The sequence below is a fragment of the Amblyomma americanum genome, chromosome 1, assembly GCF_052857255.1.
Source record: "Amblyomma americanum isolate KBUSLIRL-KWMA chromosome 1, ASM5285725v1, whole genome shotgun sequence".
Classification (NCBI taxonomy): Eukaryota; Metazoa; Arthropoda; class Arachnida; order Ixodida; family Ixodidae; genus Amblyomma; species Amblyomma americanum.
The window spans coordinates 425,312,413-425,339,419 of NC_135497.1; the positions used below are offsets into that span (position 1 = coordinate 425,312,413).

The 27,007-nt window shown below is 46.3% G+C and overlaps 1 protein-coding gene across 1 annotated transcript in view; it reads right to left on the reverse strand.

Annotated features, from left to right (window-relative positions):
* The window catches only part of LOC144124782 (cytoglobin-1-like), a 45,992-nt gene extending 21,069 nt beyond the window's left edge, over positions 1-24,923 (reverse strand). Inside the window, exon 1 of the mRNA XM_077657661.1 lies at positions 24,395-24,923. Coding sequence (XP_077513787.1) covers positions 24,395-24,856 — 462 coding nt within the window. The 5' untranslated portion in view covers positions 24,857-24,923. The remainder of the gene's footprint in view (positions 1-24,394) is intronic.
* Positions 24,924-27,007: the final 2,084 nt, after the last annotated feature.

Consider the following 27,007-nt stretch of genomic DNA (forward strand, 5'->3'; position numbering starts at 1 on the left):
ATAATCTATAAGCTGTACACAAGCTTCGTTCCTATTACAAGCAGGCCCTTTCTTATTAGAATGTGTTAATCTATTGTTAGAGAGCAACTTCGGTTTGTCCTCACTCTTCCTTCAAACTTTTGCTGACATTGCAATGCCCTCTTGTAGTATGGTGGCCTTCATTGAACTGTAGACGTCATGTTTTTAGTGCGCATAGAGAGTTTCGGTTGTTTTTTTTTAATGTACAGTAATGAAAGCTACATTGAAAGTGAATGCAATTCATTGAACATTTTCTCCTGCAGTGCGCATTAGTGCCATCACAGCGTATCAATTGAAGCAGTATATGGTGTATATTGCTTAACTGCATTGTTATACACCGCTTGAAAAGAACCAACAATGGCCTTAATATGTATGTTTTGAAGAGTGTACAGAAAGTGGTCATACACTTGTAGGTCAGGCAACAAACATTGCTGAAGCTTGTTGTAGATTCCCCGTGGAGTGCACAGGGCTTGCCAAAACCAATACACACATAGTGCCATTATGCAGCATTAATGAAGCATTTGCCATAATACCACTGCCTATGCGTTATGCTGCCTCCCTGAAATATTGTGCTGAGGGCCACCTTAGCCTTGCATATCTTGCCTTCTTTGTGTGTTATCTTGCTGCTCTCATCATTGTGTGTTTCTTGTCGCGTTGCTGTTATTCCTTCTTAATTGCGGTGCCTGCAAATTCACAGTTGCTTTTATTCTCCTTTTGTTCCTTCGCCTCACCCTCAGACATGCTCATGCATAATGTGCCACGTGCACTAGATAATGCGTGTGTATGTGCACATTAAGATAAATTGCATGAAGCGAACAATGCAATTGTCTTCCACACTGCATGAAGCTGTTTTTAATGTGGCAGCTACGTCCACCTTCACTCTGCACTTGTGTATTCGTCCCGTTCCCCAAGGTTGAGTAGCCTATGTGAAGACACTTTTTCCATGTGACCTGTTCACCTTTCCAGACATTAAGCCTTTCTCAATTACTAGGAATGTTGCTGCATTAAAAGGAGCTGCCTGTTGCTGCTGCAGGTGCATAACTGTTGTCTTATAGCAAATGTATCGCTGGGCTCTGCGTGACGAATTTTGTTGGACCTTCTGCATTGTGATATGAACTTCCATCAGACGACCAGTCGTCACCATCAACATCAACCTCACTGCGCCCACTGCAAGGCAAAGGCCTCTCTCATGTGTCTCCAATTAAACCTGTCTTTTGCCAGCTGCACCCACAGCGTCCGCCTTTCCTCGGCCGATATACTATCATCGGGCGCGCGGGCCAACGCGCGGTAATTCTGCATAAAATTGAGCGGAGTTTCCTGTTGAATAGAGCCGCAGCGTGGTGCCGCTATCAGCTTTACTGCTTCCCTTTGCAGAATCCATTTTAATTCTGGCGTGATTGCGTGCTTCGTAGAACTCTTCTCCCTATGTTACTAGCGAACGTTCGTGAATGGACAAAGGTACAAATTTTTCGTTTGAGTTGTTTTCATTATTACACTTTTTTTCAGGCGACGAAGATAAGTTTTAAAGGAGCAGATTTTTAGTATATCATCTGCTTTTGCCTTCACTGCATGAGCGTGCGAAGACTCTCCCCCTTAACTCCGCATGTGCCAACGAAGCGACTGTCAGGGACCGCCAAATATTTCTCAGTCATAGTGTTTTTCACGCTCTGCCACCAAGTTTCGTCGCTCCTTGCGGGTATAGCAGCGGCAGCGTCGCGAAAAACATTGCTTCAAGCAGTTACCGCTGAACTGTATTCACTATTCTTGCGACCATTCGCGTCGCGTTAAGAACCAACGCCAGAGCCATATATTCCTTTGCTGGTCAACGCATATGTTTTGACTGATACGCTGAGACCGCAACCCATTGCCCTTTTTCGCCCAGCGACTGTAATGCGCGACGTGTACGCAGCTACCGCAGATGCTCGGATTCAGGCACGCTTTAGGGCATGCTTTAGGGCATGGGTGATTTTTTAACTTGGCGCGAAGTAGCAGACGACAGTATCTATTGTCATACTTTTTCCTTTCTTTTTCAATTTCATCATCCCATTCTGTGTTAAAGTACATTGGCACCGTCCCGATGTACGCGTCACGGGTACGCCCCGCTCTGGGCGGATCGGTGAATATCGAAGATAGGGCCCCAGGTGAGAAAATACTGCGGAAATTAATACCGCTGTAACAACATTTGCTGCCGTCCCCTCAATCCCTTCAATCATTGTGTAAAATTCTTGCTAACATTAGTGCCTATGTGCGCTCATTAATTCTGCTTGGCGGTGATATCGAGACGAATTCCGGTCCATCTGTGACAGAACATTTGAAGTTGATAGCCGCGGACATCCAGGAAATAAGAAATGACAAGGCTGAAACTAATCACAAGTCGGACGCAATCGACAATAAGTTTGAACTGATCAGCAGGCTGGTAAAGCAGGTTTCCGACTGTCTGAAAAGAATAAGTGGCCTTGAACGCGACCTTGCATTCACGCGCAAGACACTCGACGAGCTCGACGAAAGCACGACGAAAACAGAAGTCGACGGTCAAATCTTATCATTTATGGGCGAAAGGAAGAAAAAGATGAAACTTGAAAATATCTGCACCAAACAGTTTCGAAGTAAGTTTTCGGGAAAGTTCTGGACTTTGAAACCACGGTCATTGAAAGAACCACGGTCATTGAAAGCCGGTTGACGATGACGACATGAGTAGGATCGTTATTCTGAAACCAGTTGACTACCGCGACAAAGTCGCTATATTGAAGCGGTGCTATAAGCTAAAAGGGTCCGGCTATTCAATTAGTGAAGATTTTTTTTGACCTCTCTGTGAAATAAGAAAGAAGCTTTGGAAAAGAACTAAAGCGAACCGCGACCGCAAAGGAAAGGTATTCCTAGCCTGCGACAAAGGTGACATTGATGGCCGTCTTGTCGCTTGGGACAACAATTCTAACGATATCGTATAATGTGAAAAAGCCAACAAACCAGCATGCGGACGCACAGCACTCGAAACAGCAGTCAGCAACAATCCTAAACATAAACTCGCACAGCCTCGTCAACAAATTTCACGAACTAGAAGCTGTTCTCCTCGCTTAGCAGCCTGAGAGCGCCGTCACTACAGAGACATGGCTACACCCCAACATTTTAAACCAAGAAATTGTGCCACCAGAATATGGGATTGTGCGCGAGGACAGGGAAACCAGAAGTGGGGGCGTTGCCTTCGTATTTAGACGAAGAATATATTTCAGTGTCATGCCTGAGGCTGCGGTCATCGACATCGACGCAGTTTGCTGTATCATTCGCCTAAAAGATGATGTCATTCATATCGCTGCAGCTTACCGACCACCAATGCGGAGGCACGGTGTCTGGAACTGCTCTCAAAATACGTGAAAAAACATACCTTGTGGCAGCAAAAATAATAATGGCGGGTGACTTAAGATGTCTGTCATAAAAGTGAACTGAATGATTCCGAGAAATGCTACGAATGACATCACATCAGATATCCTGCTCACATATAACCTTACGAAGATTGTCAATTTCTCAACCATAATTGCCGCTTGGTCCAGTTTCGTTTTGGACGTTGTATTCAATAGCGACCATTTTCCTGAACACACTGCTCATGACGACCATTTTGAAGGCTTATCCGGTTATAAGATAATCTTCTGGTCTTTACAACTTTCAAGTACGGTACGAACATGCGGCCCTACAAAGCACGTGCTCTCGTTCAAAAAAGCAGATGACGCTACTATCATGACATATCTTGTTTTCAATAATGCAACTTTTAAAATCTCATTACCGATGAGCATTCACCTATAGACGCGGTGTGGTCCAAGGTCAAATTCATCGTGAAGCACTGTATATACACCTTCGTTCCACAAGCAAAAAAATAGCTAGAAAACACAGTCCTTGGATATGTCCTAGTGAAGCGTAAAATTAATAGAGTGCAGAAAAATAGAAAATCGCGTATATGTAGCAAAACTGAATCAGAAATAACAGTTAACAAGGTCAATAAAAAGTGAACTATGCATTGCCAAAAAAATACTTTCCTTCAATTTTCATTGCGTAGATTCATTAAGAAGTTGCCTTAAAATTCTGGCGCTGCTTAATTGCCAAGCGTCCTAACGAACCTCCCTTGCCTACTCAGGAAGACAACGAGAAAGCTTACTCTTTGATAAGTTCTTCCAATTCATTTTCACCGTCGATAACGGTTTTTTGAACTATTATCTACCTAGCCACAACCATAACGGTGTTCTAGGCACCCGAAGAATATCACAAGATGGCACAATATGGGTGAAAAGTGTGGTTCAGATCAAATCTCGAACACGTTTTGAAGAGGTACGCAGAACCTCTGAGCAGACTCCTGTATTTAATTTTCTCAAAATCGATCAGCGAAAGCCGCCTTCCAGCTGAATAAGACGGTTCGAAAAATACTTCCCATACCTAAAATAGGCGACTCTACTTGTTTGTCTAATTACTGGTTCATTTCTCTAACATGTACGTGTTGCAAAATACTCTAACTTGTAATTTTGAAACACTTAACGCAATATACCGAATCAAACAATCTTCTTCATCCAAATCAGCATGGTATTCGAAACGTTGTATCAACAGTCACCCAACTCGTGGAAACCCTTCATGGCTTAACTCAAATTATTTATCATCAACTTCAGGTTCACATAATTTTTATGCACTTTTATAAAGCATTCTACCATGTTTCTCACGTTAAATTGCTTCACAAGCTTAACCACCTACTTGGGGGCGGTCCTCTCGTTCATAGAATCAGTCATTTTCTGTCAAACCGCTCCCAGTACGTGGAATTCAATGATCAGATTTCTGATACTGTTCCTGTTGTGTCCGATGTACCACAGGGCTCGGTTCTGGCCCCACTCCTGTTCCTGTTGTACATAGATGATACAACAAACCAAGTCGACGTTACCATTCACCTCTTTGCAGACGACGTCATGGTTTACCATACTGTAAAAAACCGCGAAGACCAAATTAAACTTAACAGTTCTCTTATTAAACAAAGTAGTGCGGTGGTGTGCGGATTGGAAAATTGTGATTAACTGGGACAGAGCTGTTTGTATGTCGGTAACAAAAAAAAAATCAAATCTGCACTTCCTGTACGGCTTTAACGGCACTTGTTTACAAAACGTCACTGAGTAAAAATACTTAGGCCTGATCATTTCATCCGATCTCAGCTGGAATGCGCACGTAGAACACGTAGCTAAAAAAGCCCTGTAAAAACTGTCCTACATCAAAGGCACCTTATTGCACTCAACCAGCCATACAAGACAGCTTGCTTACGTCAGCCTTATCAGACCGGCTCTTGAACATGCAAACCTCGTATGGTTCCTACATACCAAAAGCTACATTCACACGCTTGAAGGAATGCAAAGTAAAGCTGTCCACTTTAACTAAAACCGTTACAAGCGCAGAGATTCACCAACCGAACTCCTTTCTCGCGCCGGCCTAGCATATGACGAAATCTGAGCAAAGGGTCAGCGCTTAAAGTTCTCACACTTAATCTTACACAGTGCGATAAAGCTCAACCGTGCCGCATACGTGAAGTACCAAAGCACCAGACCGACACGACAAAAGCATACCTTTACGCTAGAAGAGTTTTTTTGCAGGAACAATACTTTTAGCTTCTCTTTTTTTCCCCAAGCTGTGCGAAAATGGAGCTTTTTAAACCTTTTATTACTACCTAGCCTACAGTAGAAAAAATCACAAATTTCGTAGAATAGACACTCGTAGCCGAAAGTTAATATTTGCTTGGCGTGAACATTTGTGAAGAAAAACTTTGGTGATCAATATATTATTCAATGTACTGTTAGTGCCCGTGTTATATTATTTTTGGTTCTTGAATGCAATGTGGCTCTCATTGTAGCTGTTTTCTTTTTGCCCACTCCTTTAAGAATCGCAATCGTTATTGACAGTCTTCTGAAGTAAATAAATAAATAGGTCAATAAATAAATAAATAAATGGAGATATCAGTAATTCGTCATCCTCGACTTTACTATCATAGATGCCTTGTAGTCCTTATACTATTCTTGGCGCAAAAGTGCTGAGGTTACGCGATGCGCCGCTGCCCTGCGATGCAAGGTGCTGTCACCAGTGGGTGATGTGATGTGATGGGTAATGAGGCAACAAGGTCACTTGGCCTAGGTGGCCCACCAAGATTGATTCTCTGAGAATTTATTGCTCACAACGCTCACGACTCCGGATTTTGCGTAGGACAAGAGCCTTAACGCTGTCGCGTTAAAATATGCTGTACAAAGTAAAATTAAACCCCGTAATTTCCGCATTAAAGCCTATATGGTTGTACATATATTTCCCAGAGGCTGTTTAGGAAGCCCCGAGCGAGTACGAAATCATTTTCTCAATACTAGGTGCCAATTTCTTGATGGAAGTAATGTGTATTCGCACTGCGCCCGGAAAGAAACCTCCTTGATCGGGAATAAACTATTTAATGCTTTTTGACCGAATAAAGTCGATTCCCAACTAGGAATCCTACAGAGGACTCAGGAGTTTACACCAGACTGGGCATCTTTTTGGTGGATTCATGTTTAGTGTGCTCTCTCATCGCGGCAGACACCTGAGATGTGTAAGCGTAGGCATACGCACCCGATAACTTCTTGCATCGAGTAGTACCGCATCTCATAACGACAGCGGAGAGAGCTGTGAAAACGAAACTCATATTTAAAAAGTTAAGAAACATAAAGAGAGCAAAATTAGTCAGGAAAGAAACCAGAGAAATGATATTGTTGTTGATATCAAGCTGACGAAATGAGCACGGACGGAATGTAATGCAAAGTAAAGATAACGAATGACTCCTTACGGTAACCGATTAGGTTTTCAAGAGAAAAGAAGAGTAGTAGTTAGCGTCAGAGTCCGCTGGGTGCATAAGTGTAGTTAGTTTGCGGGTAAATGCGAACTCAGCTGGCACAGACCATAGTTAATTAGGGGAACATGGAGAGGCCGTTCTACTTCAAAGCACGCATTTGGTGTGATCATGTCGATGATGAACGCAGCACATATCCTCTTCTGCCCAGTATCGTATAACACATCGCTCCCGCCACGTTAACTGTTACTGCTGCACACCACCTATGCATTGGTTAAGCACAAAGCCTAGATTTTTCCTTCGATCATTACTGAAACTCGAATATTTCTGGAGCTCCAATCAGCCGTTCCAGGAACCTCCGACACCTACACACTACATACGAATGTGCCAATATAGCAATTTGAATAGATAGATAGATAGATAGATAGATAGATAGATAGATAGATAGATAGATAGATAGATAGATAGATAGATAGATAGATAGATAGATAGATAGATAGATAGATAGATAGATAGATAGATAGATAGATAGATAGATAGATAGATAGATAGATAGATAGATAGATAGATAGATAGATAGATAGATAGATAGATAGATAGATAGATAGATAGATAGATAGATAGATAGATAGATAGATAGATAGATAGATAGATAGATAGATAGATAGATAGATAGATAGATAGATAGATAGATAGATAGATAGATAGATAGATAGATAGATAGATAGATAGATAGATAGATAGATAGATAGATAGATAGATAGATAGATAGATAGATAGATAGATAGATAGATAGATAGATAGATAGATAGATAGATATATAGATAGATAGATAGATAGATAGATAGATAGATAGATAGATAGATAGATAGATAGATAGATAGATAGATAGATAGATAGATAGATAGATAGATAGATAGATAGATAGATAGATAGATAGATAGATAGATAGATAGATAGACAGACAGACAGACAGACAGACAGACAGACAGACAGACAGACAGACAGACAGACAGACAGACAGACAGACAGACAGACAGACAGACAGACAGACAGACAGACAGACAGACAGACAGACAGACAGACGGATGGATGGATGGATGGATGGATGGATGGATGGATGGATGGATGGATAGATGGATAGATAGATAGATAGATAGATAGATAGATAGATAGATAGATAGATAGATAGATAGATAGATAGATAGATAGATAGATAGATAGATAGATAGATAGATAGATAGATAGATAGATAGATAGATAGATAGATAGATAGATAGATAGATAGATGGATGGATGGATGGATGGATGGATGGATGGATGGATGGATGGATGGATGGATGGATGGATGGATGGATGGATGGATGGATGGATGGATGGATGGATGGATGGATGGATGGATGGATGGATGGATGGATGGATGGATGGATGGATGGATGGATGGATGGATGGATGGATGGATAGATAGATAGATAGATAGATAGATAGATAGATAGATAGATAGATAGATAGATAGATAGATAGACAGACAGACAGACAGACAGACAGACAGACAGACAGACAGACAGACAGACAGACAGACAGACAGACAGACAGACAGATAGATAGATAGATAGATAGATAGATAGATAGATAGATAGATAGATAGATAGATAGATAGATAGATAGATAGATAGATAGATAGATAGATAGATAGATAGATAGATAGATAGATAGATAGATAGATAGATAGATAGATAGATAGATAGATAGATAGATAGATAGATAGATAGATAGATGGATGGATGGATGGATGGATGGATGGATGGATGGATGGATGGATGGATGGATGGATGGATGGATGGATGGATGGATGGATGGATGGATGGATGGATGGATGGATGGATGGATGGATGGATGGATGGATGGATGGATGGATGGATGGATGGATGGATGGATGGATGGATGGATGGATGGATGGATGGATGGATGGATGGATAGATGGATGGATGGATAGATAGATAGATAGATAGATAGATAGATAGATAGATAGATAGATAGATAGATAGATAGATAGATAGATAGATAGATAGATAGATAGATAGATAGATAGATAGATAGATAGATAGATAGATAGATAGATAGATAGATAGATAGATAGATAGATAGATAGATAGATAGATAGATAGATAGATAGATAGATAGATAGATAGATAGATAGATAGATAGATAGATAGATAGATAGATAGATAGATAGATAGATAGATAGATAGATAGATAGATAGATAGATAGATAGATAGATAGATAGATAGATAGATAGATAGATAGATAGATAGATAGATAGATAGATAGATAGATAGATAGATAGATAGATAGATAGATAGATAGATAGATAGATAGATAGATAGATAGATAGATAGATAGATAGATAGATAGATAGATAGATAGATAGATAGATAGATAGATAGATAGATAGATAGATAGATAGATAGATAGATAGATAGATAGATAGATAGATAGATAGATAGATAGATAGATAGATAGATAGATAGATAGATAAAGAGGAGGAAGGAAAGGCAGGGATGTTAATTTGAATGTGAACTTGAATAGGTGTTCTAATTGAACTACCTCGGTTAAAATATGAACTCCCTTTCATAGGACTATATATGGAACATGCTGTCACCGAATCTTCCGCGGTATGTGAACAGGCACAAAAGCTACATCGCCTGGTTTCATTCTCTTTTGAATCCAGTATAAATTGTTTCTCAGTCATAATGTGTACTTGACACTGAGGCCACGGAGTATAGGTAAACCACGTGACTCGCCAAGCAGAGGCGAACCTGAGCTCGCTCGCCCGTTCTGCTGCTGCGATACCACGTGATTAGGAGAGGGCAGGCTGGGAGAGCCGTAGCTGCGCGTGCTAGCCCACTTCACCGCTGTGATACCACGTGACTAGGAGTACATGGAAGAGAGAGGTTGGTGAGATGGTTCTTGATAATCGCAAAGTTAACAAGGGAGATAAAAATTAAGGGTGCTTGCGAACTTTTCGATAAGAGTACTTGTCATCGCCTGGGCGAAGCGTTCATCACTGGTGGGGTTTAAATAAGGTCATCTCTCCGAGCAGGAGGGTCTTGTGAGGGGCAGGAGGGTGTGAAGTGGGAATGGCGTTATGATGGGGAGAGAAAATCCAGTCCAGCATGATGGCTGCTAAAGATAATTAACCGGTTAACCTTTAAAACTGCGAAAAGAAAAATTAGCTCTGGTTTAACTAATTTTGAACCTTGTTGGAGAGCAAAATCTGTGGTGTATCGGGCAAGCACACGCGGCTTGGCATCTGTAACGTTGAGTACGATGCACACACTGGGTAGGCAGCGCGCCCACCCTGGCAGGTGGCAGTTAATGGCTGACCGCGAGAGGGTCACCAACGAGTGCTGCGGCCTATTGCTGCAGTGCCATGTGTCTGGCAAAACGTTCTCAATGGTAATGCATGCAGCCCAATCTCTTTCTCACCACCACCACGTACCTCAAAGCACGATTGAGGCGTCCACTGACCCAGGGAGCCAGTTATCCGCCCTTCCTTTCCTGAAAATCATCGGAGCCTAGAACGTTGTCAACGCCAACGCCAGTGAGCACAATGAACGCTGACGGCCTATAGAAAACAATGCCAGCGCTTGGCATTGGCGGCGGCGGCATAGTGACGTTATCGCTGTAAGGTGGTTTCTCCTCTGTTCAAGGTCAAACTCGCGCATACGGCGAAGAAGCTATAGAGGGGAGTAGTAATGCTTTTGCATCAAAAAGGACAGCTCAGCCGAAAAGAATCCGGGGGTGGGGAGCGCGGAGAGATAGCGAGCCTGGGCGTGAAAGGCTGTGTCCAGCTGCGACAGGTGACTTTGTTTGCCTGGCTGCTTTGACCGGAAAAACTCAGATAAGGAATAATCCCTTACTGCTTTCAGCTGAGCTCGCCTTTTTCTTTTCTCAGTTTTTCAGGGCAACCAGTGAATCAACATTACAAGCCATCATGCATGGACAAGATTCCCCCTCCCCATAATAACATCATAACCACTTCAGACTGTCCGACCAATCACAGGACCTTCCTCCTCGAAGAGATGACCCTAATTAACCCCGCTAATGATGAACGCTTTGCCCAGACGAAGGCAAGTCCTCTTGTCGAAATATTGGCAAGCACGCTGAGGTTTTTTCTCCCTTTTTCACATATTGATTCTCATGACTAGAATGTGTAACAGTTGCTACGTTGGTGGTATCTCCTTCAGCATCGCCATGAGTTAGGCGCGTGCCGGAGCGAGTGTGGCAACTGTCCGGCGTCACTGTCAGGCCGCGTCCGATCATCCAGTCGTTATAGCTCTCCGAGAATGTGTACCGCAGGGAACGCGAGCTAAATTAGCCGCTGAATCCGAAGAGCAACGAGAAGCTAGACTTGCGAAGCAAAAGATTTAAGATCAGAAGAAAAACCAAATTGTTACCGGTGGAGGCTGCCGCTGCTGGGTCTTCGACGACGGCTTCGTCGGTTATCTGGACTAAAAACATATGAATCTGACTCTAACCGGCGTTTGATCGACCACACCATTTATTTTGAGGAAAATTCATCTTCGTCGGTTACCTGGACTAAAAACATATGAATCTGACTCTAACCGGCGTTTGATCGACCACACCATTTATTTTGAGGAAACTTCATCGTCGGGAATCAAGTTTCACGTGGCTGGATCAAAAATGTGATGATGGCATAGCCCTGATAGGCCAGGATATACGCAGCGTAAGCGCGGACACATCTGATTCGGAAGAGTTAATATATTAAAGGCGCGCACTCACTCATCATCATCACCATCAGACTGGCTACACCTACTTCAGGGCTAAGACCTCTCCAATGTCTCTCTAATTAATTCTCTCCTGTCCCAGCTGCACCCAACCTATGCCTGCAAACTTCGTAATCTAATCCGCCCACCTAACTTTCTGCCGCCCCCGGCTACGCTTACCTTCTCTTGCAATCCACTCCGTTACCCTTATGCATCAGCGGTTCTCTTGCCTTCGCAGTACATGCCCTGTCCTAGCCCATTTCTTCCTCTTGATTTCGCCCAGGATGTCATTAACACACGTTTGTTCCCTCACCCAATCAGCCCGCTTCCGATCTCTTAACGTTACACGTATCATATTCCTTTCCATGGCATTCTGTGCTGTCCTTATCTTAAGTTGAACCCTTTTCGTTAGCCTCCACGTTTCTGCCCCGTAGGTGAGTACCGCTAAGATACAGCTGTTGTGCGCTTCTCTCTTGAGGGATATTGGAAACATGGTATTCATGATCTGAGAGAACGTGCCATATGCGCTCCATCCCATTCTTATCCTTCTAGTAATATCCCTCTCATGATCCGGATCAGCTGTCACTACCTGCCCTAATTAGACGTATTTTATTATTTCCATCATCTCGCTGCCAATTCTGAACTGCTGTTCACTTGCTAGACTGTAGAACATTACTTTGGTTCTCTTCATGTTAATTTATAGACCCACCGTACTGCTCTGTCTGTCTAACACACTGATCTTGATTTGCAGTTCATCCCCTGTGGAGTAAAACAAGTGAATGTCATCAGTGAATCGCAGATTATTTGGGTATTCTCTATTAACTATTATCCCTAACTGTTCCCAATTCACGCCTCGGAATACTTCCTGTAAAGAACCGGTGAATAGCATTGGCGAGATCGTGTCTCCTTGCCTGACGCCCTTCCTTATTGGAATTTTATTGCTGACTTCATGGACGACTATGGTAGCTGCACAGTTCCTGTATATATCTTCCAGTATTTTGACATAAGGCTCATATACACCCTGATTCTGCAATACCTGTATGACTGCTGATGTTTCCACTGAGTGAAATGCTTTATCATAATCAATGAAGGCTATATATAGGGGTTGGTTATATTCTGCACATTTATCTATCATCTGACAGATATTGTGAATATGATGTATTGTGGACTATCCTTTACGAAAGCCTGCCTGATCATTTGGTTGATTAAAGTCTAAGGTTGCCCTGATTCTCTTAGCGATTACCTTAGTAAATATCTTGTAGGCAACGGACAGCAAGCTGATCGGTCTGTAAATTTTCAAGTTCTTGGCGTGTCCTTTCTTGTGAATTCAGATTCTATTTACGTTCTTCCAAGCTTCTGGTACGGTCGAGGTCATAAGGCATTCCGTATACAGGGCGGCTAGTTTTTCTAGCAGAATCTCGCCTCCGTCTCTCAACAGATCTGTTGTTACCTGGTTCTCACCAGCTGTGTTTCCCCTTTGGATTGCCTCTAACGCTTTCTTTATTTCCTCTTTAGTTACTGGCGGGATGACGCATTGCTGTGCGCTGCGATCTCTATCATTAACGTTCTGATTACATTGGTTACTGTATAGACTTGTGCAGAACTCTTCGGCTACTTTAACTGTCTTATACATATTGATGATGACGTTGCCCTCCTTCTCTCTTAACTCATACATATGGTTTTTCCCTATGCCCAGTTTCCTATTCACCGCTTTTAGGCTACATCCGTTCTTTAGGCATGCTCGATTCTCCCCATATTAAACTTCATTATGTCGGATACCTTGCGCTTATTTATTTTGCGCCTTTATTCATGGTTAATCCTTGAGCTTTCGTGGTGAAGTGGTAGCGTCTCCGCCTGAAACGCCAAAGGCCCTGGTTTCATTCGCGGGGTTCGTTGTGCCGTAAATGTCTAGGAAGCTGTCAGTGGAGAAGGCCTCGGCCCTCTTATTAGACTGCCCTCAAAGTTTAACGGAGCCAGCTACAGCGAGTGTCCTCGACCACTATCTCATCCCGTTCGCGTTGGACGGGCCGTTTGAAGATGGAGTATTCCTCCTGCTGCAGGACTATAGCCCAAGTCCACACTGCGCGAGTTGTGAAGGCCTTGCTTGAAGAACGGGCTGCGCAGCTAATGAAGTGGACTCTAAAAGGCGCCGATATGACCATCATTGAGAGCGTTTGTGCAACTTTGAAAAGTAACCTGTCTCGTATCAATCACAGCGCGCGTCCAGATGACCTCTGGGAGGCTGTCAAGACGGAGTGGGACAACCTCCGAGAGCAACCCGGATACGTGACCTCTTTATATGAGTCCCTTCTTCGCTTCCTCGGTGTATTGTCGATGTCATTAACGTGAGCGTGAGTTTCCCCCGTTAATAAACTTTGAGTCTGCATAAAAAGTGCTTCTGGAAGTTTTTTTTTAATCGACTCCGCCCTTCTGTTATTTTCTCCTTGCATGTTTGCAAAATATAGCCGATCGTGGACGACTAAATGAGAGACAACCTGGTGTTCTGTTTCTTTTTTTCCTCCAGTGTATGAAAGCAGATTTATGTCGAGGAAAAAGATCCTTAGTTAGCTCACTTGCTATAACGTTGAGCCCTTATCTTGATAATGAGGACAACACATGCATGCTATTCTTTTTTTCAAGCGCTTCTTTGAGCCAAGAAAAAGTTGACCAAAGTTACCAAAGCGATGGGCTTGCGTTCGTACTCTACAGCTCACACACAAACTCCCAAAATACATCGTGATCTTGTTTGTTGTTCATCACAGTGAAAGCAGCACGAGCTTCGCGAAGGACGCAGAAAGGGAAGACGATCAATTATTAGCCACCGCGGTGGCTGAGTGGTTATGGTGCTCGGCTGCCGGCCCGAAAGATGCGGGTTCGATCCCGGCCGCGGTGGTCGAATTTCGATGGAGGCGAAATTCTAGAGGCCCGTGTTCTGTGCGATGTCAGTGCACGTAAAAAAACCCCAGGTGGTCGAAATTTCCGGAGCCCTTCACTACGGCGTCCCTCATAGCCTGAGTCGCTTTGGGACGTTAAAACCCCATAAACCAAACCAAACGATCAATTGTTAGATCAGCCCTTGTGTCTCGTCTTCCTGTCCTGCTTCCTTCCTGCCGTTTGCTCTGTTTTCATTGTCAGAAACCCGCCGCGAAGAGAAGAGCGAACCACGGCGCTCACGCAGGCTGAAAATTTTGGCAATCCTGAAAAAGCAAAAAGCACAAGCTGCCGAACGTGAACTTTCTACACAGCGCGGGCAAACAACAAATCCTTGCATGATGTATCGAAATACACATAAATACGTTTCTATACGCACGCGAGCCAACCTCTGCTGACGCTCCTGAAGCTGGAAGTAGGAGACAACGAGCGCATCTCAAAGCGACCGCAGCACCACCGCCTAGGCGGCAGCCGTTTCGGGTCCGTTCTACTCCCTGGTGCGCTGCCGCAGTTTTCCAACTGCCCTTATCTAAAACCTTGCCTTTTGCCGCGCATTTTTTTAATACAGCGCGCTGGCATGTAGTATTTTCTAGTTCAGCCACAGCTCAGGTGCTCCGTATGACTTTTGGGGCACCTGTGTGTGTTGTATTGTGATGGGTTTTATGGAACAGAGGCAGCTAAGGCCATCATGCGCCAAGCCGAAGGTATAGAATTGGTTTTCTGTAGAATGTTTTGGAATATGAAACATCGTCGATGGTGTGATTTGGGCACCTGTACATCCGCGTGCCTATGCTTAGGACGTGGAAGCCTTTTTGGACGGCTGCGTGGGTAACCTTGTCGAAAACTTTTGTTAGGTCAACACCGAGGATAGATTTGATGTCCCGGGGGGGGGGGGGGTGTCAAATATGTGATGTTTGGTTTGTGGAAACGAAGGGTGAATTGTTGGGCGAGTTGGTACATGTTCAAGAGAAACAAACCAGCGAAAAAAGATGCAGGACTAGGAGAAGACACACACAGATTGTCGCCGGGAAAGACGTCCTGGGTGAATAAGCTCGAGCGGAAAACAAACATGCACGAATGTATCAGCTTGTTCTGCAGATACAGGCTGAGCTAGGTTTGGAAAACGTGCTCAATGAGCTTGGTCACGCACGACATGAGGGAGACGGGACGGATGTTAGCAGAGAGAACGAGTTTACTGCCGGATTTGGGAATTAATGCTACCTTGGCGTCTTTCGGCTGAAGGGGGGGGGGAGAGCGCTGTGCAGCCAGGATTGGTTCAAGTAGTTGATTAGGGCTTTGTAGGACGGGAATCGAGGTTGCGGAGTGCCTTGTGCACTCCGTCGGGGCCGGGAGCTGAGGACGTGTTGAGGCGCTGAAGTTCTGCCCTGACTTCTGCACCGGTGATCGGTTGGTGGAGGAGGTCGTTGGCGGAGCCTGTGTAGCCAGAGTGGTCTGCGGAGAGATATGCGGAGAAGTAGTGATCACGAAGCTCCTCCACAAGGGGTTCCTGAGGGGAGGCCTCGGATGTGTGTATGACTATACGAGGTTTCGTTTCTAGTGGTCCATGAGTGAGTCAAATCAATTAGATGGAGAAATAGGTTCCAGGTCTAGAGTAAGTTCCTGTTGCCGTCGAGCCTGTTACAGAGGGATTCCAAATTTTGACGAGATAGCAGCTTGTTACAGAGGTATTTCCAATTTTTGACGAGATAGTCACAGCATGCATCTCAATATCCTTGGTGCGCCGGTCTAGCAGGCGTCTGAGTGCCCTATTCCCGTGCTGACGCTGCCACCTCCGCTCGAGACCCGCCTTGGCCTCCCATATATGCAGCAGATAGGAACACACCACGACTTAAGGCAAATCCTCTGGGAGGAAGCGAGTGACGGTGCGGACGTCACGCTGGAGTTCGTCGGTCCAAGTAGCCCTGTCTGAAATGCTTTCTAGAGTACGGGCTGCTTGAGAGGTGCTAACTAGTCCCCCATCCTGATGGTAGCACCACGAGGGAAGCTGTGTGTTGGGCCTGATGTAGGAGAATCTCGACAATGCAGTGATCACTACCCAGCTTCTCCTGGGTGTTATACAACGGAGCGTGAGGGAGGCGGTGGCTGAAGATTATGTCGGAAGTATTGTCTGCGCAGACGCTGTTTCCGGTGCGAGTAGATGTGGTGGGATCTGCTAGAAGTGAGAGGCCGGCCTGCTGAGCTGCGAGCCATACCCTGCGCCCCTTTAGGTTGGTGGCTGTGTAGCCCCAGGCTGGGTGCGAGGCGTTGGAATTCCTTACAATTAGAAGGGGGCATTTGTGTGCAGCGCGCTTGGAAAGCGTGAATAGTCGGTTGAACTCGTGCCGCAGGCACTTCGGGTGACTTTGTACGTTGAGGATGAAGATTCTGGGCCTCGTCCTTCACTCCAATGGCACGGACGGCGACACCATCCAAACTCTCTATCCCAAAAACAGCAAGCCGCCCGTCTAATCCGGCTGCGTGGCGAACCGGCGTGCAGGTCTGCGAGAGCGGAACACTGCCCGCCTCACCCAAACTTATATCACGGTGCGCACGGCGTGCTCATTCCCCTACCTCCCCCTAATGCAAAAGGAGCGGAACGCATCAACGCGCTCTTAAGGAGCTGATCGAAGGTTGCCCCCCGCCTACGCCCAAGCACCTCTACTGCCCATCTTCTCAACCTCGGTGCCCACGACACGTTTGAGATTCTGGCAGAAGCCACTCTAACAGCACAGCTGACTCGTATGTCGGGTACCGCGGCGGGCCGCACTCTACTCCATTAGCTAGGCATCGCCTTGATCACACATTTTACCGAGGAGTTCCCCCTACCTCCACACCTACGCTCACATCTAATCATCCTTCCCATCCCTAAAAATATGCATCCCGAGCACGACGGAGAACGCAGGGCAACCCGCGCCAAAGCTGCGCACAAGCTGTACGGTGACAAATCCGAGGTAGCCTACGTGGACGTGGCACCGTACTCGTCGGGCTCGCGCATGGTCCTCGCCGTCACTAACAATCAGGCCCGATTACTCCCATCAGGCTCCATAATTAAACAGGAAGCGGCCGTTGCGATCGCTCTCATCTTAACCTCTGTCACTAAAATTCTCCCAGACTCAAAATCCGCCCTATGCAATTTCTCCAATGGTCTGATATTCCGCACTGCGGCTCGCCTTCTAGGCTTCTTGCGCTCCACTTGCCCCGCAATCCTTATCTGGACCCCCGCCCGCACACATATGCCTCCAGGGTAACGACAAGGTACACTACCTCGCCCGAGGTCTCACTTTCCAGGCCAGAGTTGCAGCGCCTCCCCCATCTCAGGAGCGTCTGCTTACCTTCAGAGATATCCTTACTCACTACTGAGATACCTGGCACATTTGCGCACCGTCGGCTCCCTCGGTAACCCAAACCTAGGACTCCCACTGGCACCGACTTCAGACCCGTACTGCTCCCTACTATTCTCGTTCATGCCCGCTACCCCGATCACTCCCCCCCTTCTTGTAAGCTCTGCAGGAAGCGGAAGACTTTGTTCATGTCCTCCTCACATGCCCTACTTTCCCACATCCTCCATCCCCAATCACGGTGAAGTCAAACCGGGGAGGCTCATGTGACCATCTTCGCTGCTGCTCACCAGCGGCGGGTAGCCCTGAAGCGGGTAGCCCTCCAAGGGCTATCCTTTGCCCTGTAAGGACAGCCCCCTAAGGGTTGCCTCATGCTATATAAGGGGCTGGAAGGGGGGGGGGGCTGTTGCTCCACCTACAATACTTGGCAATAAATATTCTCTCCACCCACCACGAAATTCTTCGTTCAGTGGCTACTCGTCACGCCTATCTTCCTGAAGTTGCTTCCATACTGCCTGCGAGTAGGTGTGAAAAGACCGCGAAAGCGCTTAACTAACCAAATACTTATCTCTACGCTCATTTAAACAGCTTAGAGCGCTTATCACAGCCTTGACAACCTATCTCATGCGCCGGCCGTTGCATTACCACGCCACTCCATCCGAACCACAAAATCGCCTGAAGATCTCGCAAACCACCTGGTCTGAATTGACTGGTGCCCTCATTCGAATCAGAACACATTTGCATTTGCCGGAACCCTACCTGGCAAGCAAACTGCTTCATTTTCTCAGCGCGAACCACGTACTCAGCATTGTTCTGGTATCGCCGCGGTTCGTAAAACCTGCCATATCGTTTGTTTACATCACTCTGATGACGGCTTGACTTCCTGCCTTGACCTGAATTGAAAACGTGGTGTCTGAAACAATCAAATTATCCTTCCAATGTCAAACCTGCCGTTTACACCAGGCTCCTACGCAGAATACAAACCTCAAATATCCTGAGCTAGTAAATTTCTTTATTTTTAAATTTTCATCTACAACTTTGAAAAGACGCGGCGCCGCTTCCGCGGCTTTCTCCCTATCGCCTCGGGGAGGCCAGTATGGCTGCTTGCAAGTGTGGGCGGAGCTATTTCTTCGGCAGTTCTCGATTGCACCTTTTGGTGTGGCGATGTGAAATGCGGATTTGTTTAGATTATAATGACACCGGTGGAGCCGCGTACTTGTGTGAAGCGCATTGTATGACGTGAAGGAAACCGTTTTGATAAGTCGCATAACAACCACTCTACGCGTATTGCTTGGGAAGGAGGGGGCAACGTCGCTGCTTGGAACACATTAACATCGCGATTTGCTTAAAACGAAAGAAATGTGTGTATGACTCGATCAGACTGTGCTCCGTTCGGAAGCATGTTTGCAAGAGTAGTGCCACAAGGGAGAATTCCGCTCGAACCGCCATGCGGCGAACACCAAGAAAAACGGCATTTCTTCCCACAAGGTCATCGTTTTCCTATCTACGGGCGGACGGTAGCATCAGCCATCTTGATATATACTCGTCCCCTCTGGTCGCACCAGCTGCGACGCACGCTCTTGTGGAACCCGATCGTATACCGCGCAGCTTCACCTCTGCTCAGCTGTTTTCGTGGCCGACCGTCCTTGGATATAGGCTTACATCACCGGGGCCCGGCGCGCAACAGTTTCCTCAGCGGCCCTTTTTACTGCGCTAATTCCCAATACCTCGGCGTCCACGATGAGTGCCTCGCGCTCGGCTTCCTTCCCTCGGCTCTGTGCCCGCTACGCTGCAGCCTGCATCGCTCATCCTGCCATGCTAGCTGCACCTGCGAAGGACGGCTGGGTGCGTACACCTCGCTCTGTTCATGCGGAACCTGTGGCGCTCCTGTTGTGCATTACTGGACTTCCTCGAACAGCTTCTCGGACCATTCAGCCTTTGCGGCGGCGGCAGTCGGTGCTTCTGGCGGTTGGTGCAATGAGGTAAAGCTACAGAAATGGCCTTTGGCTTCAGGGCGGAAAGTGACCTCAGTGCGTGCTGAGACGGCTGTGTGTGCAGACGTGTTCACCGGCCCGCCACCGCGGATTTCCCAGGATACTCTTGCTACTCCTTCAGTCCAATAGAATATACTTGCGCCTTGACTCTCTCTCTCTCTCTCTCTCTCTGTCTATATATATATATATATATATATATATATATATATATATATATATATATATATATATATATATATATATATATATATATATATCTTCAATTTGAGATTCCGTTGAAGCAATTTTTTTCTCGATGCAAAATTGTTTCACGAGAGATATCATCTCTAGTTCTTGTCAACTTAGTTGTAAAGCTATGAAATCCTCCATTTCCTGCAGCGGAGGATTAATCAGCGGGAGCATAAGAAGCCTGTCGAGGGTGTTTTCCAGTCTTTGAGCATTGTTGTATCGATGTCACTCTCGGTCTGTGTTGGGTGTGTTTGTATAGAAATCAAAGCATATATGGTCCCATACGCATGCCACCCGAATTATGGTCGTTTATGATCATGTCATGACATGATCGTCATGACATGAGTGATCACGTTATTTTCTGCTGGTGCATGTCACCCCTGCCGTGCTAGCTGCTCCTGCGAAGGACGGCTGGGTGCGTACACCTCGCTCTGTTCACGCGGAACCTGTGGCGCTCCTGTTGTGCATTACTGGACTTCCTCGAACAGCTTCTCGGACCATTCAGCCTTTCCGGCGGCGGCAATCGGTGCTTCTGGCGGTTGGTGCAATGAGGTACAGCTACAGAAATGGCCTTTGGCTTCAGGGCGGAAAGTGACCTCAGTGCGTGCTGAGACGGCTGTGTGTGCAGACGTGTTCACCGGCCCGCCACCACGGATTTCCCAGGATACTCTTGCTACTCCTTCAGTCCAATAGAATATACTTGCGCCTCGACTCTCTCTCTCTCTCTCTCTCTCTATATATATATATATATATATATATATATATATATATATATATATATATATATATATATCTTCAATTTGAGATTCCGTTGAAGCAATTTTTTCTCGATGCAAAAGTGTTTCACGGGAGATATCATCTCTAGTTCTTGTCAACTTTGTTGTAAAGCTATGAAATCCTCCATTTCCTGCAGCGGAGGATTAATCAGCGGAAGCATAAGAAGCCTGTCGAGGGTGTTTTCCAGTCTTTGAGCATTGTTGTATCGATGTCACTCTCGGTCTGTGCTGGGTGTGTTTGTATAGAAATCAAAGCATATATAGTCCCATACGCATGCCACCCGAATTATGGTCGTTTATGATCATGTCATGACATGATCGTCATGACATGAGTGATCACGTTATTTTCTGCTGGTGCATGTCACCCCTTTGTGCGCGTATATCATGATGAGGAGTTCTAAGCATGACACATGTGTGATCATGACAAGCATGCGATCTCATGACTCATGAAAGAGAGAGCGTGACATCACATACACGTGCAAAAAGCCGGAAGCAACATTACCAAACAGGAAGAGGTGCCCGTAAGTTCCGCCTTTAAACCAGAAATAGCTACAAGAACTTACGTTACCCACCGGAAGTGCCTACAAACACTGATTGGCGCAGGGAAGTTACGCCATCGAACCAGAAGTGGTGTCACTGAACCTGAAGTGTTGCGACAACAGCTCTACAAGTTTCTTGTGGTATCGAAACTAAGCCTGTGCACTACGTGGTGTCCACTAAATTCAACGCGATAGCACAACGAACCCTGCTAGGTGTAGCCGGAAGAATTCTGGTACGGTGACGTCAGTTCCGGTCACACATAGATTAGTCAGGTCACTTTCAGTTTAGTGACGCCACTTTTGATTCGGTGACATAACCTGGTATGAGACCTCATGCTTGCTCAGCATTTATCGTTATGGCATGCTTCACACGACCATGCATCACGTGCCATGTTTAGTACATCGTTAAATACACACATCATCTTTGTTACAAACTACAGTGGCTCCGTACACACCAATGAACCGCAATAAACTCATCATGATGAATCATGCGACTATATAACCGTTAACAACATGTGTTACCTGGTGTGCGGAATCATACACCTTAATGTAACCATATATACATTGGTTTCCCCTGCAAACAGACACCTCACCAACTAAGGGCCGCGTGTGACAAACAACGATCAAAGCCTGGGGAACGCGTCCACTGGCTGCTTACGCTTTCGCTGAACAGGCCTGCTGCAGCAACGAAAAGTTTTCATAGCTTTAGAGCAGAAATTGGACGACGTCTAGAGATGCCTCTCCTGCTGTGGAAAAATTACTTCGAAAGGGTAAAAATTAAAGAAGTATACATTGCTGAAATATTCCTTACATCTTTATTAGGTGGCTGCTAGAGTCATCTGCTTTTCATTTTTAGGTATAACTAATGATTCATAATAGAATCATAAGAGTGGGGGGAAGAGTTAGCAGAACGACAACAGGCCCTCGGACCGCTTTAGATGGCCGAGCACTTTTGTGCTTTGCTACCTCTCGGGCCAACCCACAGCCCGAGGCTGTAGCTGCAGCTGCGACCTGCTCAGAGCAGCCTTCCATCGCTCTTGATGCTCTGACCCTTGCTACGGCGGGGCTTGTTAGAACAATTAAGAAATTTTTTTAGTACACACTTCGCATTCCAGGCTTTCTGCCTCCGCAATCCAAGCGACAGGAGAGCACAGTATTCGACGTCGCGAGACTTACTGCACCGTCCGCACTCACGGCGAATGCACCTTGTGTCGCCGATTCTCGCATTTGTAGAAGCGGGCGCTTCGCAGATTGCTGTGGCCACACTGCGGGATGCTCCCTTTAACAGTGGGCCATAGTGTACAATGCATTATGTGCACTAATATAAAACTTTTTCATGGAATCACTTCGACTCTTGCTGGCTGAAAGGCTCCACTCTGAAGCAGGTTCAACAAAAGCTCCAATGTGATGAGAGCACCCAAAAATATACGCTCCGGAGTAAAAAAAATTGTAAAGAAATCGATAATTTAGTTAAAATTAAATATATGTTTGTAAATGTACTTCCGTGAGGCTACCATAAAAACACCCCTATGCACGCATAATCATTTTTTCAGCGCCCTGTACCAATTCCTTGACGGTATTATTAAATATTCCCATTGAGCCAGGAAACGCCTTCCTGAGCTGGCATAAAATACTTATGCCGTTTTGAAGGAATAATGTGAATTCCCAAAGCGTAATGCGCTAAAAGACAAGGGAGTTTATGCTGATCGCAGGGCATATGTTCGGTAGGTTCGTGGTTAGCGTGTACTTGTTTGTTATCTGCCTTAAGCAGATAATCTCGCGGATCTTGCTTAGTGCCAGCTTGAGTATTATATAGCTAGGCTAGAGAGTTCGCGCTCTTAGTAATGCGCGATGCGTATTCATGCACTCAAAGCTGGTCAGGCATGCTAAGGCTACCATTGGGACGCCTCTGACCCAGACGTCTGTATAGTGCTCATTTTTTTTGCAGTGTATATGCCATATATGCAGTTGCATGTAGAAAGCCACGTACAGATTACAAGATCAGAAACATCGCGTCTAGGATAACGAGAAAATTGGGCTCGGCCTTGGCTTCGCCTCTCTCATAGAAGGTGCTAGGTACGTCGCCAGATCTGGGACATGATTTGGGGGGTAGGGGGCTGAAGGGGATGTCCCGGCCGTTTCTTTAATGATTCGCAGATGCACAAATCTCGCAGGGTTTTCCTCCACAGAAAAAAATCGATTTGGTATTGGGCAATGAGGCACACCGTAGAGAAGTGTTAAGAAAATTTCCACCACCTAGGATTTATTAGCGCGCACTGATATTGCACAGCACACGGGCCTCTGGCATTTCGCCGCCATAAAAATTCGCCCGTGGCGGCCAGTATCGAACCCGCACTTTCCAGGCCAGCAGCCGAGCGCGAAAACCACTCAGCCACCGCGGCGGCGAAAATCTATTCTATACAGCGCAAATCATCACGTTTTTTTATGAAAGTTATGATGCAAATTCGTCCTTTATACGCGTTTCTCGCAGAAGCATGTAAGCGAATTCTTCTGAATGAATTGTTGAAACTATAAACGACTTCGATACTTTGTGAAATATTTGAAATCTGCGCCATCAAAGAGCGGCATGGGAAACTGAATTAAGTTTGCGCTGTAAAGCGCGGTGGCATCATTCTTTGCAACCTCGAGTTAAAGTTCAAAGAGGTTGGGTGGACCTATGGTCGTGATATTTCCAGGGCTCAGGAAACAGTTAGTATTAAATAAACAAAGCAGCAAATTTTTTTAACTTGCAAGTATAGTTTGAATGGCTAGAACAACACCATTTACAAATGGTACGGCTCCTCTCTGGTATTGCTTTGCTGGTCGGCACTTCTAGTTCTGCTGCCTTGTTTTACTACTCTATGCTAAGCGTGGTCGCGTCAGAATTGCCCAGCTCCACATAGCAATGTCGGATGCGCAGGCTGGCAGTGTAAATAGAGTCGAATAGATTGCTCACCGTGAGGAACTTTCCCCAGGCCTCGACGGCAGCTGGCGTCATGTGCCGTTCATCTGTGGCCTGCAGCGTATCCACGATACACTGGCCCATCACCTCAAAGTGCAGCGGCTTGACCCCCTTACGGCGCAGGTGCTCGGTGGCGTTGCGCCTCACCAGTATCTCGAAGGTGGCTGGGTCGTGCAAGCTTTCCACCATGGAGGTGATGTGGTATCCGATGGAGCACCCGTGAGCCCTGAACGTTGGGTCTTCCTTGAGCACCGCGACTGACTTTCCGCGGAACGGCTTGAACAGCTGAATGTACTCGGGGTGCTTGAGGAACATGGCAAGGAAAAGGAGCACGCCGTACTCAGGGTTCTCGCTGCTGAATTTTCGCCATGTCTGCTGGACGAGCTTCACCTCGTTTTCCGTCAAGCCCGTGAGCTCATCCGGCAACTCGCCTGTCTTGCGTTGAATGTTGCCCATGGCCTCCTCAAAGCCTTTACACGAAGAAAATACAAAGTCGCTGGGCCGGCTGGCATGGACTGCACGGTGCGACAAGAAGGACGCGGTTGAGACGCCTTCTTCTTCTCCATAGTAAGCATGGCACATACCCACGCAGGGAGATTGGCCAAGGTTCAGTAGATAATTCCAATGAGGTATTTGCGCGGGGAAAAATAGGCGTGAGAAGACGAACTCAAAGATAAAAATAGGAAAACTCAAATGAATTTAACAAGTATGAATTGACACGCCTAATACGGCTTCTTCTTCTTCAAAAAGAGCACCGCTAGGGTTTCATGCCGGCACCAAAAAGGTTGAAGATTCTTTGGCCTGCTTCAAAAAGAATGCACAGGGGACTGCTGTTCAGTGAAGTAGGTATAGCGTCCTTCTTTGGTTAGTGTTTGAATCAAACATTAGGCAGCCTGACAGCACGTTCAGCAGGAGTTATAGTGAAATGAAATTGAGTACATCCTTTTTAGCAATGGCCAAAATCGAGAAACTGAAGCTAGGTCAAATTACTCTGTAATGGCAAGTAAATTAGATATTTATCATTTCCCAAGACAAATTCAAGCTTTTAGTACCTGACCCTGTAGAAGTGCTTTTAACTGCATCAAAGAGCAGCTAATTATATAACAACAGCTTTGTGATGACCCCCCACAATGCGCAGGTCCACACGGGACGGAGAGGCAAAGAGACACCGTATGGCTCAGTTTAAACAAACAGATATATTCAATAATTATACATGATTATGATTATACATCAGAGGCTGGGGTGTCCGAGCTTACGTGCCGACGACTTCATGGGGACGATGGAGGGGCTCCGGAGTTGAGCTCGAACGGTTGCTGGCAGAAGCTGCACGCCGTCGGGCTTCGGCGCTGAAAGCCCCCTTGGCGAACGATGTCGTCCTGAGCGTTCTTTCTTCCGTACTCCTTGTCGATTTTTATATCCTTCTTATTCCCCACATTCCGTAGGTTGAGGACGCCCACGCCGGAGTGGGCGGGGCCTAGGGCTTTCACTTGGGCGCACAAACACACCACCGCACTTATGGTCTCGCCCCCTTCACGTGTTGAGTCCGAGGGAAAGAAGGATGTCGTCGAGGTAGCCTCGGCTGTGGTAGACGGGCTCTGGCCCGCTGACGGTTCCCGCGGGTCACCGACCTCCGTTCTCCATCAAATGACACTCGCCACTCAAGGCCGGAACGCGAGGTCACTAAAAGGCCGGCAAAGTGGTCCCTTGTCCTAGGATGTGCTCGGGAGTGTTGGTGATGATGCCCGCCGTCTTGTCACGGGGCCAGGCCCGCCGAAACGAGGCCCTTTGTCCCCGGCACGGTCACGGCAACTGGGGAAGATAACGGCCGTCTCCCCGCGGCGGCGGCGGCGGCGGCGTTCGACACGTGCCGACACTATGGAAAGGGGGTCCGGTTGTGCTTAAACCCCTTCGTTTTGGTCGTTCACTCTCAACGAGTATGGCTCGGTAATTGGACGCAGCTGGCACCTGGGTCTTCTCCGTGTGGTCCATGGCGGCAGGCCCGAAAGCAATCCCACTCAAGTTGCTTGCAGCCATATACAGTAGAAACATGTGTGCTGGCTGCTTCAGAAACGAGACCGGCTGTCGCCGATCTCCTCTCTTCCAGCTGAATTGCTTTCCCTTGAGTGCTTTTGCCGCCACTGGGGGCTCCGTCTACGCCGCGCCGTCGAACGCGGACCCTCGTAGCACACACAAGGAACGTCACACTCGCTCACCCTCCAGAAGAATGTTCTCCGAACATTGAGTCCATGCAGCTCCTCTTCCCTTTCTGAATCGCCTCGCACAGTGCGTTCGACAAAACACTTTTCGCTGCACTCAACACCACTGCACAACACCATATGCCTCAGCCGTCATAACTGGCGTCTCCAGAGGCAGCACTGATCTTCTTTTACAGATAAACTTGAAACTCAGCACCCAAGCCTCTCCTTTCTAGTCCAAACTGGACGAAATAAATTTACCACAGTTACAAAGGAGCTCCCACTTCTAGCATGATCACGGCACAGACAAAAATATAGACAACGAAAGGAAGTAGGGCAGGTTCTGCATGCGCTCCGCATGCTCTCCTGTGAAGGTGTTACTTAATGACAGAAAGGTTTAACTACCAACTCC